Raw genomic sequence first — 15,462 nt, 5'->3', positions numbered from 1 at the left:
TGATATGCGTTTGCACATATGTTTCTTTTACTTAATCACGGTTAATTAATACATGAATTCTCACCTTATTAAATGATTTAACCATGGTAAGTTAGATATGGTTCATTCTCTACTTCAAATGTAGCATAGTCAAAAATCTTAAAAGCCAGTCAAAACCCAGAGCCTAATAGCGGAGCCTTATTTTCTTTCACAGCGTCCTAGGTCTTATCGTTGGCATTCAAGACCATCTTAGGTACAAAACTTAATTTCACTAGAACACAGTGTTTACATGTTAATTTTGATTATTATACGGTAAAAGCAGTTGTTAAAAAACATCAAACCAATGATTAACAAAAAGTTTGATAAAGAAACAATTTTGACTTATTAAGAACATCACATAACAAACTAAAATCAAGTTGTTGAATGTTATGAAATAACATACTAAAATTATGTCAAACATTGTAGTACTTCTCAAAATTGAAAATGTTAATGTATTGACATGGAAGAAGTGACGAAATTTGAACGATCTTCCAAAAGTTGCCTACTTTTGATGTATTTTACAATGTTCAATCATTTAAAAGCAAGCAACGAAACCAATTGCAAAAATGAAATACGACTGAAACCTGGAGAAATTATGCACCATCCGAACTTAGACTAAAATACTATAACCCTTACACCCATCTAAACATTAAACAAATTAATATCCCAGATACATGATTATCTTACTTTCTCCGGATCATTTGACACCAACTTATATTAGGTAGGTTCATTTTTTTGTTTCGTTATTAACCCATTAATCCCTAATTAAGTTGATTGTATCTGTATAATATAAGACATCACACAAAAAATCGTACAAGTACAACAGGAAAACAAAATTCATCACCAAAGCAAGGCATTTCAATTCCAGAAAACTAATGTGACCCACTGGTCAGACGACCGTTGAAGGATTCCCTAATCCAAAAAATGGATCAAGATTCCCATCATTCCCCAAACATACTTTCATAAAATAGCATTACAAAGCAGTAACTTTTGTTTTTATTCCTGAAACAACATAAACAATCACACGTTAGGTGACAATATTAATTATTTTATATTTTGAAAAATAATAATAAAGATACCTTTTAACGGCTCTATTGACAGACTGCCTCCCCCCACCCTACCCCGCAGCCCGCCGAAGTCAAAATTTGAAATGCCTCTTCTGCATCTATTTCTATTACCCCATAAAGTTCTCAATTATTAATTGAGTGGTTTTCTTGTACTCTGAACCCCTTTTCCCTTTTTCCATTTATCTTTTTCTCTTCCCCTGCCGTTACAAAACCTTTCAATCTTCATTGTTCCACTCACTGTAATTTTGAATTTTTCCATTCTTGGGGAGAAAAAAATGGGGAGTTGTTTGAGCAAGAAGAACACTTCTTGTTCTTCTTCTAAATCTACTTCTACCACTGTAGTTCCAAACATAAAGCAAGAAATCACCAAACCTAACACCCAAGTGGAGAACAAGAAAGAGGTAGAGGGAGAAAATGTGAAAAAAGAAATCTTTGTTATCAAACACAGAAAAAGCCATGAAGTGGATAGAAAGTCTGAAGAAGAAAAGGCTAGTGTTAAAAAGGTGGCTAATGAGGTAGTTGAATCTGCTAAAAATGGTAACAACAACAATGTTGGAGCAAGCAAAGAGAATGGGATTGTAGTGTCAGCTCCAGTGAGGACTTCAAGTTGTACTAAAGAAGAGGTGGATGCTATTTTGATACAATGTGGCAGGCTTAGCAGGAGTTCATCCACTGGAAAAACTGGACTTTTGGGTTCCAGTGGATCTGATAATAATGGGAATCCTCAAAGGAGTACAAAGTACTCTGGTTCAAAGAGGAGTTTTGATTTTGAGAATGAGAATGGAAATGAGGGGTTGCAAGAAAATGTAGTGGATTGTGAGGATGGTGGAGTTCGGCGCCATAGGCAACGCTCGCGCCAGCCTAGGACGCCTAGTTCTCCGTCTAAGGGAAGGAGGAGAACCCCGAGTAGAGAAAGAGACCAGACACAACAGCAGCAGCAGCGGTCGGGTAGTAGAGAAAGAGGCAGCAGCAGTGGAGGAGGTAGAAGGGTGAGTAGATCTCCTGGTAGAAGATCAGAATCACCAATTACTAAAACCTCAAATGGTGGAAATGTGGCTTCTGGTAATGCTAATGGGAATAATGCTAATGGAAATAATGGTGGTAGGCCAGGAAAGATGGTATCAGTGCCAGCTACTGTTACATCTATGGTGATGGATAAGAGCATAGATGTGGGTGCTGACAATATATCTGCTGCTGCTATTAAGAGGATTCAAGTGAAGAGAAATGTAGGTGCTGCTGATGGACCAAGAACTGCTGCTGCATCTCCGCGTGCTCGGTCACCAGCAAGAGTGAATGCAAAGGTATTGAGTGAGAGAGATAATAATCAACAGCAGCCCATGTCCCTTAGCCGCAGTAATTCAAGGAAACAAGAACAGTCTCCTTACAGAAGAAATCCTCTTACTGAGATTGATACCAATGTTGTATTGGAGGAAATGCCCGTCCCAGGACTGAAGCCTGTCAACAATAATGTCACTTCCCAGGTTGGCTCTTTTTATTAGTTTCTAGATATAATTACTTTCTTAAATCTTGTTTTAGTTAGCCTATTTATATACTGACAAATAGTTGCTTGTACCAGTCACCTTTGATGCTATGGTTTGTATTAGAAAAAAAACTGATTGTGTGTCTGACATGAGTTCTGTGTTTGTAGGTCTGTGTAAGGTTAAGTGTGAATTTTGAGAACATAAACTGATTTTAGTCTCAATATACCTGTGTAGGAATAAGTGTGAAATTTAAAGAATCCTAATAAAGATGAATAATATATCTGATATAGACCTCTATAAAACCGAATGAATACAGAGGATTCAGATAACCAAGTAACCAATCCTAATTAGTTTGGGATTAAGGGGTAGTTGATCAATTGAATTAATATCAATATTGGTGTGCTATCGCAGAAATTGAATACAGAAACTGTATGCAATGGGAAAGTCAAGGAGCAGCAGCAGAATGCAGGGAATGTTGCAATGAATGTGATTGTTTCAGGACCTGAAAGCCATAATAAACCCCAGAGAAGCAGGTCACTAAGGCTATCTAGAGACCTAGACATCAATCCTGAAACTCTCTCAAATCCACCTCAATCGTATACTTCACTATTGCTCGAGGACATCCAAAACTTCCATCAAAAGACCAATACCACCACCCCTGCATTTTCCCTACCACCTTGTGTAACAAAAGCTTGCTCAATTCTTGATGCAGTTGCTGACCTCAACTCAACCACTAGCTCCAATCTGTCCAGTGCTTTCTCCGATGACAGGAGAAGAAACCCTCCCACATGTGAGCAATTTAACCAGAATGATAACAAGAAGAGGTTAGCGATCAAGGATCCATTCATGGAATCTGAAGTTGCAGTGAGTGATGACTTAATGGAGCCAAGCATACAGAAGTATGTAACCTTCAGAAGAGGAACTGACATCGAAGATCAAGAATCTTCAGGAAGCAACAGCATTGTTGGCGGTCAGCAAAACTGGCTTTCCCCTTCCTCATGGGAACCTAATTCAGCTGATTCAACTGACTGTTGGCCTACTTCAAAATCCTACAGTAGAGATGATAACAAGAGCCCTCTAGGATTTCAAAGGCATGCGGTATCTGAGATTGGGCGTGACATGGAAGAAGGCAAAAGAAGAGTGAATGTGAAGAAGAAGAGGGATTCTTCTGACAACCAGCAAGCTGGAATAGGTCGTGGCAGAGTTGGACCTAGAAGCCTTCACACGATTTCTATGGCTGCTTCAACTTAAAAACATCGGACAATTTGTTAAGGTGTATGCAGTTTGTTTGAGGATTAGATTTTCTAGTTGTGGTTGCACACTTTGCAACCTTTTTTTCTTTGAACATTGTATGCTTTGCAACCTTTTGTTTCATTGATTTACTTGAAGCAGATGTTGTTCTTCATCCCTACAGCCTACTCTTAGGCCCTGTGTCACAGTTATTCTTTTAAGTTCTAAGATTGATTCCATGGTGCTAAAATTGGAGTTTCACTTCAATGCAGGGAGCAATAGCATATAATACCCGTGTAATGATAGGAGACACCATTTAAAACTTGACTGAGAGGATAGAATTCTTTACAAAAATTGAGGACTGCGTTTATCCTATTAAGTCCTTACTTCCCTACACTTGATATGTAGATTACAATTATGACATCTTTGGCTCATTCTTGACAATTTTTAAGCACACAGTTGGATTTGGAGCTGCCATTAAGTTAATTCCAATTTGCATATCAACAAATGCATGTGCTCAATATAAACCTTGAGTACTCTTATATACAGTGTATGTCTGTTCTGCAAAATGAATACTCAATAATTAAAGGTTCAGAAACTATCTGCTCTCTTCAGATAGGAGGATGTAAACAATTCATTTGTTGTCACGTTTATAATTAACCATGTAGATTGCAACCATCCCGGAGTATTGAACATCTTTGGAGTTCAATACTCAAAGCAAGAAGCTGAAAGTGATTGTATTTCATATTTTTAAAGATTGAAATACTTATAGTAATTTGCATTCAACATGATTACATACAATGTAGAAACTAGATGCATAGGTTAAGATTTATAAAACGAAAACCTGGATGTTAACTCTGCAGGTTGCGTTCTGTAAATACATACTGTACCTTATGGCATCTCCAAAGATAAAAGGCATAGAGCAAAACCAAGAGGTACACTTGTTAAAAAATTACAATATATATATTTTTATTCACAAGAAAGCTATTAAAATAGCAATTACTTGAGCAATTCAATTCGATATTCCAAATCCAGTTTTATTGCGGAGTTTAAATATTTTACTGACAATCATTTAGATAACGTACACACAAAACCTTGCATATATTATAGAGTAACTCGCACCATTTTTTTTTTTTTAAATTTCATTTAGTATAATCCAGTAAGACCAAAAAAAGAAAAGAACAGATAATTTATTACTATATCAATACAAAATAGTATGAGTACAACAGTGTCCACAGATACTGGAAAAAAAACATATGTAAGAAGAAAAAAAAAAGATGAACATATAATTGTGAAGAAAAGAATCAACGAAATAAAAAAAATCCAAGAAAATAGTGGTGGACTATAATGGACGATATCAATCATCAATTAAAGCCTAAAACCAAACTTGCAATCACTATTCCTAATCCTGATAGCATTATTTGCAGACAAGCTATCCACATCTAGCCTACACTTAACCAAGAACTTCCATTTCATAAGCTTCAATTTCCCAATTTTGAGCTTCACTGGAACTTTTGCCCTGAGATTCAACGGAATACTTCCTTTCTGTTGATCAACCTGCAGTGACTGCAACAATTCAGAAGCATTCTCTGTTTGTCCTGATAAATTCAAGCTTAAAACAGTTGTATTCCTATGACCCTGATAAAATTTTGGCAATGATCCTTCACATAGTTTAACACCAGTATACCAAACACTCAAATGGCTACCACTTTCATAATAAATTCCAATTTTCTTGTTGGGGTTTCTTGCAGTGATGTTAACATTAAAAGTAGCAAATAATAAACTCATGTCATTGTTGAAATTGAACTGTGTAATCCTCATGCTGTCAACTGAGTAGTTTGGTATTTTTGGTTGGAAGACAAAGTAAAAAGCAGCAGCTAAAGCACCAATGATTATGATAAGAAGGAAAAGCAGACAACATGTGCAACACAAACATCTTTTGCAAGAACAGATTCTTTTCTTAGGTGGTTTTAATGGTGGATAATATGGGATTGTTCTTCTTCTCAAAGGTGGTTCTAATTGCTGTCTCTCAGGGTCACCTTTTTCTGATCTGAAAGAGCCACGTGGCACTAAAGGAACAGTTGGTTTTTGAACTGGTGGCTCCTGTTCTGGCTCTGGAACTGGATGGATTCTTTGATGATCTGCCATGGAAGAAGAGGGAGGTGGATGTAACAAAAGAGTGTAGTATAAAGTTTTCTCCTTAGACTGGACTTAGATGTTTGATTTTGATATATATAGAAGACTGTCTTTAGAGTTTAGACATAAATAAATAAAATGCAATTAGTGTCATATGTCAAGATCTATAATGTATATCTGTTGAAGCTTCCTTATTTTGACTTTTTATGAAGAGAGGTTGATGTGTCTCTATCTTAGAAATTTGCTACGTACTACTACTATTTTAAAAGTACACACATGCCTTAATAAATATATATTTGCTGACTGCTTATGGGAAAAATGAAGGGAGTACTGAGGAGGGTGTTTTTTTAATTGGTCAAAGAGGTGACGCGTTAATGTTTCTTAAAGTCATTGTTTGGTTTGTGTGGAAGTATTAAACTCGTTTTGGTAAGTAGGCAATTTTCTGAATTTATTGGGGGCGAGTTTTTTCAACAATTCAATCTACAAAGTCTAAATAGTTTGAAAACTAGAGTGCTTTCATAATTGAATTAACTTCATCGCAATAAAACCCAAAATGTTGGGCTGTTGGTAAAGAGTACAAAGAATGGACCTATAATATGCGACAAGACTTGAGACCCGTATCAGTTGTTTATACAAAATTATATTAACTTAATATAGTTAAGTGATCTAACAAAGTAAAAATATACATTAATTAGCTATAGTTAAGTTATTGATTTAGTATAAATACTTGATGTTTATACAAAAAGAATCGTTAGTATACCTCTAAATCTATAAAAAGAATAGAAGAAAAGCTTTAGGTGTTTAAATCTGGCATTTTAGTGATGCTGATAGATAGGGGTGTACATAGGTCGGGTTGGTTCGAATTTTTCAATTATCAAAATTATGTCGGATTATTAAATCTAAATACCAAACCAATAAAAGTAAGGTTTTTTAATCTCGATTTTTTTCGGGGTTTTTCGATTTTTCAGGTTTTTTCGGGGTTTTTTTCCATAAAGTCTTTATAGTATAAAATATACAATTTTTGTTCCAGATATTTCTTTAATCCTAGTAAGACAGAACTATATAAGATATTTTTCAAAAAAATAACATAAATTACGAGGTGAGTCATGGTATTGTACTAAAATATTCAACATTAATAAAGATAGTAAAATCGCAATAAATAAATATTATTAATAAGGCATCATGAAAATGAACACTTAAAAGTACTATATTTTACATGACTAAACACTTAAAAAAAAGTTATACATTTTATCTAAACCATGAAAAAACGAAAAATAGATCTCCAACACTATTGTAATTCCTAATAAAATTAAATTGAATGTCTTTTATCAGCATTAGTATTGATTTGATTTTGGTTTGCGATTTATTTGAGTTACTAACAGTTTGGACTATAAAACTTATTGGAGCATTCAAAAATTATAAGTCCAATCTTGAAATAATAAGTTAAAAAGATAACACTGTGAATAAAAAGTTTAAAAAATATTTATAAACTACGCTACAATAAATATTTTTATATATTAAATATATTAAAAACTTCTATGCATATAAACCTCGGGTTGGTTTAGTTTCAGTTTGATTTTTTTTTTAGTTAAAACCAAACCAAACCAAACCAATTATGGTCGGGTTTTTTTCCAACACTAAACCAAACCAAACTGAATCATAGTCTGATTTTTTTTCTCGGTTTGATTCAAATTATTTGTTTGATACAGTTTGTCGGTTTCCTGCATTTAGTGATGCTGATAGAGTTACAACCAGTAAGTTATAAAGCATATAATTTGTAGATGTAATTTGTACATTCTTCTCTCTTTATTTTTCAGGCTTATCTTCTTCTTCTTTTAGTGCAAAAGAGAATTACTTTAGCGAATTTCACAAGCCAAAAAATAGAGCCATAGTATTTGACCTCCATAACAATATATTTTTGTTGAGGAGATTATTAAAATTTAAAAGCTAAATGTGGGAGCTTCGCATAATTTTTGAAACTCAAGATTACCTAAAGTGCAAGATAATTCTCAAACGTCTCAGGCGACATCCTAATTTAGTATTTTTAAAGTTCACAACTGTATTTGTTTTTGCTTCGGCAGTGACTCTTCTAGGTATATGACGAAGTCTTAGGTATCAAGAAAATTAAGAACTCACAAGAAGAAAAAAGCTGAGCAAGAAACAAAGTTTTTGGAAGCTTCCATAAAACTAATATTTTACTAACCACTTTTAAGCCATTTTTCTTAATCTAACGCGGTGGCGTTTTGAAACTTGCACATTTCCTAAGCCAAAAACGTGTATCATCAGCATGCCTTTTTTAAGGAAGGAAAAAAAGGAAGGGGTGGCGGAGGTTTGAGAGAAGAGAAAAAAACTGGTGAGAATGAATTTGTAATATGTGATTAGAGCAATTTCAGTTTAATTTTTTGATTTTCGACTTGGTAAGTACGTATTTAAAAAATCAAATCGAATTCAGTGCCGTCTGTTCGTTTTACTTTGATTCTTCTCTTTAATAGTTCGACTTTTTGTTCCTTTTTTTTTCTTGGGTGCTTAAACTGTTTGACCAAAAAATATAATCTTCGGTTAAACTATTAAATTTACGTAGTATGAGATTAAATTTAATTAAGGATAATAACTCTAGATATTAAGCACAAAAAACGTATAGTAGATGGGACAGATTCTGTATATGATTGGTGATTATAAATATAAAATACTCGTCCCATCCATCTATTATCGGGTGAATCATCCTCTTTATTTACTTAAATGTCATTTATTGACATAAAGAGGATGATTCACCCGATAATAGATGGATGGGACGAGTATTTTGTCTGACAATGATGAATGACAGATAGATCCAAGATTCGCATGAACGATCCTCGGATTCGATGGAAAAGTGAGGAATAATATATGAACAAGAATATTTGTAAAAAGGTAATCTTTGTGTTTTTGTCAGAGAGAGAATCCTCTTCTCAAAAGTGTTCTTATCAGAATGAATATTACATGCCCATATCATTGCCTCTTCTTTCTATATATATGAGGTATTTTTTTTAGGAAACCCTAATAGTACAAATGCAGGAAATATCCACTAGAATATTCCCTTTTAGTATCCTATCCTAACAAATTAGCCGTTACAAGTCTTATTATCAATAGTCAATTTCGACCTCGACCCTCGCTGACATCTTGACTGTGATTTGCGATATCTCGACCACGGCTCATGTCGGCACCTCGGCCATTGACCTCGTTGCGTCTTGAGCGAGCTCGACCGATAACTTTCTTTAATGCCATATTATGCTAGATATTCAGAAGACAGATTTTGGCCTATACAGTTAGTACCTCCGCTTATTAAGGCCGAGCTCGGATGACCTTGATGAGCGGACTCTGTTTATCGTAGTTGACGAAATTAGGAGAGCAAGTTGGGTAGCGGTGCTTTAGGCGAGGTGGCGACATGACTTTTCGTGAGTTGCAAACTTCGGGAATGCATTGTTTCAGAATTACGTCATGACATCATGCGTCATTATGACGCGTTTTCCCGACGCTTTGCGTCGTTTCTTGCGCCTTTGCCGTTTCGATACGTGCGTTGGGTAATGATGGCCTCATTTCTCGGTCTTAGTGCTTGAACCCTTATAAATAGGGGTCTGAGACCATTTGTGTTAGTTTGCATTCTCCTAATATCGAATCCCATGTGTTTCTTTCCTTCATTTTCCATACTGAACTCTAGTCTCCTTTTTGCTTCGTCGTTGCATGTCCACTCTCCTGATCCCAACGATCTTCGTTGCTTCCAACTCCTGTGCTTAAAACATCCCCCTTCAAGAATATGGTTAATGCACCCTCTGGCTTCGGTATGGCGGCTAACCCTACCCCCTTGGCGGTACGTATGCATCCTCACAATGACGATGTTTCTGTTGCCCCTGAGGATGACAAATTTCTTACGGTAGAGGAAATAATTTCTCGTAGTGAAAAGACTAGATATGGCTTTTCAAAGTTACCCGAAGACGACCCTGAGGTCTCGGAATCGGTGATGAACGAGGTCGATCTCGCTGAATTTAGGGCAAAGTTCAGAATTCCGACTCACGTCGATTTGGTTCCGGCGAGATGCGACGTGGTACAAATACACTGCCCAGGATATTTCACGTTCTACGCGTATCCGTTCTATGTAGGCTATTCCTTTCCTCTTCTCCCATTGGCGGATGAATTTTGCCGCTACTACGGCATCTGCCCGACCCAGCTCTCCCATTACATTTACAAGCTTATCCGCATGTTGACGAAATATGCGGAGTTGGCTAGTCTCTCTTTGCCACCTAATGCACCTCTTCGCCCCTAGTTCTATAGGGGGACGATGCTGCATCTTTGTCACCGAGGAAGTAAAAGTTTGGTAGTGAAGATGGACGACAAAGCAAATCGTCAATTCTGGCTCAGCTACTTCTTCGTCAAGACCGAGGACGTGGTAGCCAACGCAAGCGGATTTCCTGAGGCTTGGAATTATGCCTGTAAGTATCTTTGCCAAGCGTTTGTTTTGCCCGTTTTTAGTCGTAGTCTAATATTACGTCTTTCCCTCGCGCAGCCGAGACTTCGCCCCCTCCTTTGGTTGCGGACATTCATGATTGGGTCAGCCAGGTCTTGCCTCTCACAACAGGGATTCGTGAATGGCCGGCTTTTATCAAGAAATTTGGTCCCGCACCTTCAGTGACCGGTGAGTTCGTCTATCTGTATTCACCTATATGTTTGTTATCTTTTGTCCATGCCGTTTCGACCTCATGGTCGCCTGCTCGTTGCGATTTTGTGCAGGAAGTGACAGTCTTTTAACTTTTCTTTTGCAGCCCGAGAATCTTCGAAAAGGATTAAGGCTCCTGCTCCAGCATTTCGCAAAAGGAAGCAGCTTTTGTTCCTTCTGCCGCCATGAGGTCTGCTCGGTCATCAACTACGCCTGCTACGGGACTCCCGACTTCTTGTCTGCATTATCGAATAGACGAGGACGACGAAGAGGAATCGTCACCGAACGGTGATAATTTGCTTCCCCGTAAGAGGCGATCTGTAGATGTCAGAGAAAAAACTGTCTGTGCGGGGAGCTCAGTGATGAAGGATTTCGTCATCCGAGAAACGACGATCATAGATCTTGGAGATGACGCCGAGTTACCGTCTATGAATCTGCCGTTATCGGGGGCCGAGGAGGGTACATCTCTCCCTGAGGCCATGATGGATTTTGAGGGGCCGTTAGCGAGAGTTCCTAACACCTTACGACACGATGAGCCATCGGCCTCGCTATCGGTCGAGGATCCTTCTTCTCGGGTTGACACAAAGGGGAAAAGTGTAGCCGAAGAAGGTTACGAGACGGGCTCCGATATGGATGCTGAGGAGGTGAGGATGATGGGGAAGGGCTTACCCGACTAGAGGTGAGATTGGAGGGGACCACGCAGACCATTACGATCCCCTTGGACCTGGATTTGCTGGTGGATACCGAGGACGTAGTCCCTTCTCTTGGTGCTCTTTGTTCTTTTGTTTTTCTCTTTGAGCTCAATTTCGTTCTTATTCCTTGTTTTCTGTCTTTTTTTCAGACCGTGATTTTGGAGATCGAGAGCGCCCGACGGGAGGAAAGGCATAAGGCTATTTTTCAGAAGATGGAGCGGAAATATCACGAATACCGTGATAAACACCACTAGCTTTGCAGGTGGCTTGGTGGGAGCATTAATTTCCGGGATCTCCAAGATGAAATGAAGGAGAAGGATGACGAGTTGGTGAGGGTCATCAAAAAATGCAGGCGAACTCGAAGGGGCGTTGAGGGACAAAGAAGAAGAACTCGAGGTGAGTAAGGGGGTTGAGGCTCAATGTGCCGATCTTCAAGCCCAAGTGGTTTCATTGTGTGTCGAGCTCTAGGAGTGTCAATTCAAAGTGGACGCTCTGAGTGGAGAGGTTGCTGATAAGGCGATGGGCTTAGAGAAGGCGGAGGTTTTCACTATCGCGATCTGCATTCTTCGTTCTATAATCCCGCTACACCGGAAGCTAGTGATGACGATGTGGATCGGATCGGATCGGATCGAACAAGATGCCTAGTATGAGGATGAATATCTCGCTGGCGATGGCGAGGAGATAGGTGGAGACGGTCTAGGCGATCAAACTGGTGGTGCTACTGGGCCAGGCGGTGATTAGTTATTCTTTTTGGTTTAACCGCAGACTTATGTGTACTTTTTGTAGGTGTGCAACCTTTGTAAAAATATTTTAAGTTTGAAGTGTTAGTTTTGTTATTCGTACATGATTCCTTTTCTTTGTTCGGGTTTGTGCGCTTTTCTGATTTTGTTGCTTGATTTCCTTTGTTGCAACAAATTTGTTTGAGTAAGCTGAACGAGATTGAAAGTAGCCTTCATTTAGTTAAGGTCGTAGGGCGAGTAGGTGTTAATTGGAATGTGGTCGAATGTAACCTTTAATTAATTGAGGTCGTGGGCTGAATAGGTGCTAATTCGAACGAGGTCGAATGTAACTAATTAATTGAGGTCGTAGGACGAGTATGTGCTAATTTGAACGAGGACGAATGTAACCTTTAATTAATTGAGGCCGTTGGCCGAATAGGTGCTAATTCGAACGAAGTTGAATGTAACCTTTAATTATATGAGGCAGCGGGCTGAATAGGTGTTAATTAGTATAACCTTTAATTAGTTGAGGCCGTAGGCCGAGTAGGTGTTAACTCGAACGAGGTAGAATGTAACCTTTGCTTGGGGAAATCAGAAGTAACTTCATGTACTTGTGCTTTATTCATATTCTTGGAGAGATTTACATATTTTCCGGGAGCTGGCTGGTAGTTCAGTCCCAGTCCCGGTCTATCTAGTCCCTTCATTGGTCGAGCTGGAAAATAGTTAGAGATCGAGCAATTAACTGGTCGCCCAGTATCTTCGTCTGTGCGCACTTCAATCCTGAAGTATCCCCATCATCGCCTCGCTAAAAACCTACTCGAGAAAACCCAATTGGGACAAAACTTGAGTGAGGGAAAAAGAGTGTGACTTTGGGGACCTCGTCCTTTAAAAGTTGAAGTACTTGAGGTGTTTAATATTCCAGTTATTTGGTAGTCTCTTTTCTTCCACTATTTCTAGTGTGAATGACCCTTTGCTTGCTGTTGCCGTGATTTTGTAGGGTCCTAGTTTGTTCCTAGTTTGCCTTCCCGTGGGTCTTTGCTTGCTTGTGTTTTAGCTTTAAGCACGTAGTCCCCGACTTTAAGTGGCCTGATCTTTTCTCTCTTGTTATAGTAGTATTCTGTTTGTTGCTTTTGGGAAACCATTCTTACGTAGGCCATATCTCTTCGTTCCCCGACTTCGTCGAGTTCCTGCCTTCTACTGTCATCATTTTGGGGTCCGCTTTCGTGAAACTATCTTAGACTAGGCTCCCCGACCTCGACTGGTATTACTGCATCAGTCCCATAGATTAACGAGTATGACGTTTCCCCTGTGCTCGTTTTTGGCATTGTTCGATAGGCACATAGTACTTCTGGTAATATATCCGGCCACAATCCCTTGGCGTCTTTTAGTGCCTTTTAGCTTTTGTTTTAGTCTAAAAGCATTGAATTGTGTTCCCAAAAATTGTTGAGTATTGCTAAATTGCAGGAATATTGGAAGATGGACTCCTGAGATGAAATCCAACTAAAAATGAGTAATAAACACCGACATCGTAGACAAGCTTTTCTCATGTCGACTCAACGTTAATATCTAGCCGGAAACGGCTATCTCCATCAGAACTCAGTCATGAGTTTCTACGTTCCTCCGCTAGGAACGAGCACACACAAGCCCCCAGATCCACCAGATGTTATGAATTTCCCACCCCTTAACACAAATTCCCAAAGAAACCACAACATTAACACTCAAGCTGTGAATTTGGGGGAAAATCCCAACCCAAAAGATTAGGCTACTCACAGAGAAGCCCTAGGGCTAAAGGAGCAATCTACAAATAAGGGCAGAATCAAACTCCAACACAGGAAGCATGAAATCATCAACGGAAAACCAGTAGTAATATTCACAAAGGAATAACATGATCTACTAGCCGAGACTTGCAAATGGACGCTAATAGGTAACTTCGATCGAAATCGCCCCCAAATTGACAAAATTAGGGCAGATTTTGCGAGAATCGTGCCTACTAAAGGGCATCTGAAAATTGGGGCCAATGATGCTAAACATGTATTCATTGATGTTGAGAATGAAGAAGACTACAATTTAATAGCTTCATATACCTTTATACAATTTGGCGACGACCATTCCATGAAGATACAGAGGTGGACCGCTAATTTCAAACCAAACAAGGCTACGTCTCTAGCGTCGGTGTGGATCAATCTTCTATATCTTCCATGGCATTACTATGAGTGGGCAGCCCTCTGTAGGATTGTTGGGCCTATTGGAACACCAATTGTCATGGATAAAGCCACTCGGACAAAAACCAGACCAACGACAACAAAAATGAGAATTGATATAGATTTATTGAAACCTCTAAATACGGAAGTTCAGGTGGCCATTCAAAACCCAAAAGGTATTTTGGAGACAATCAATCAAAAAATTGAATACGAAACAATCCCCCTTTTTTGCTCTCATTATAGAATCCAAGGTCACACAAGGGAGGTCTGTCAAAGTGCCCCTAAAATTGATCATGTGGATACCCAAAATAAGTAGCTAGCAGAAGAAGAAAAGAGGAACCAGCAGGCTGAGAGAAACAACAACAACCAGATTAACAAACGCAATATATATAGTCCTAATAAGCCCACTTCTAGCACTATTAGTACAAAACATGGAACACAACAAATGGAAGTCGATACAAATATGAGTGACAAACAAGTCACCAAGGCTTCCACATCTACCTTGGAGGGAGGATGGCAACAAGTGGATAAAAGAAAAGGAAAAGGTAAAAACAACATCAATGTGAGTTCTTCTCCAAAGAACCCACAAACCAGTGAGGAAAATCAAGTCATAAGTCAAGGCAACAACTTTCAGCTTAATAGCAATATGTTCAATTAACTAGCTGAGCAGGAAATAATGGAGCAAACGATGAAGATTAACACAAATAAGGAGAACATTGTGCAAGGCAAAACTGAGGAAGACTCTAACTTTATCTTTGGCTTGAACTCCAGATGGTACAGAGAACACGACAACAAAACAAAGGAAAGAAAGCAGAACATGAACGAAATGCACCACCATAACCTTAGAGTTAGGAAGAATAGAAATGTACCCTCGACCTATATGGAGAACACTGATCAACAAGCACAAAGCAACAAGGATTCCTCTAACGGTCATGATGCCAATAATAGCAAAAGGATGCCTTCCAAGAAACAAAGATTCAAAGACAAAGTTAGTATCACTAAAGAGGTTACTACTAAGGGAGAGGATCAAGTACCCAAGACTGTACCATAATGGAACCCCATAAACTTTACTCTAATGCAGAACCAGGATCTAGATATACTAAAGGACCAAGAGGGAAACGAACATCAAAATCCTGAGGCTGAACCCCCAAACTCAATGGAAGAGCTGTTTAATGTTCTAGTGGGCCAAATGCAAGAGTTGGATATGGTATATGGTGACAAGCTCAACCAG

The 15,462-nt window shown here is 38.5% G+C and overlaps 2 protein-coding genes across 2 annotated transcripts; one reads left to right on the top strand and one right to left on the bottom strand.

The window, feature by feature from the left end:
- The first annotated feature begins 1,217 nt into the window (after positions 1–1,217).
- Positions 1,218–3,971, top strand: LOC107790973 (uncharacterized protein At1g65710). Its single transcript, XM_016612946.2, has 2 exons — positions 1,218–2,566; positions 2,978–3,971. Exons 1-2 carry the CDS (start codon positions 1,361–1,363, stop codon positions 3,815–3,817), a joined length of 2,046 nt encoding a protein of 681 aa, XP_016468432.1. The 5' UTR covers positions 1,218–1,360; the 3' UTR covers positions 3,818–3,971.
- Positions 3,972–4,970: 999 nt separating this feature from the next.
- Positions 4,971–6,030, bottom strand: LOC107790972 (NDR1/HIN1-like protein 6). Its single transcript, XM_016612945.2, has one exon. The coding sequence runs from the start codon at positions 5,942–5,944 to the stop codon at positions 5,165–5,167; it is 780 nt and encodes a 259-aa protein (XP_016468431.1). The 5' UTR covers positions 5,945–6,030; the 3' UTR covers positions 4,971–5,164.
- Between the last annotated feature and the right edge of the window lie 9,432 nt (positions 6,031–15,462).

This window comes from Nicotiana tabacum, chromosome 17 (assembly GCF_000715075.1).
Source record: "Nicotiana tabacum cultivar K326 chromosome 17, ASM71507v2, whole genome shotgun sequence".
Lineage (NCBI taxonomy): Eukaryota > Viridiplantae > Streptophyta > Magnoliopsida > Solanales > Solanaceae > Nicotiana > Nicotiana tabacum.
Note: the sequence above shows the minus strand (reverse complement) of the source record. Positions and strands in the feature narration are given on the sequence as shown.

Coding starts and splice junctions, on each gene's coding strand:
- LOC107790973 (XM_016612946.2), top strand. CDS start 1,361: ATGGGGAGTTGTTTGAGCAAGAAGAACACTTCTTGTTCTTCTTCTAAA. Junction 2,567..2,977: donor ACAATAATGTCACTTCCCAG/GTTGGCTCTTTT, acceptor GTGCTATCGCAG/AAATTGAATACAGAAACTGT.
- LOC107790972 (XM_016612945.2), bottom strand. CDS start 5,944: ATGGCAGATCATCAAAGAATCCATCCAGTTCCAGAGCCAGAACAGGAG.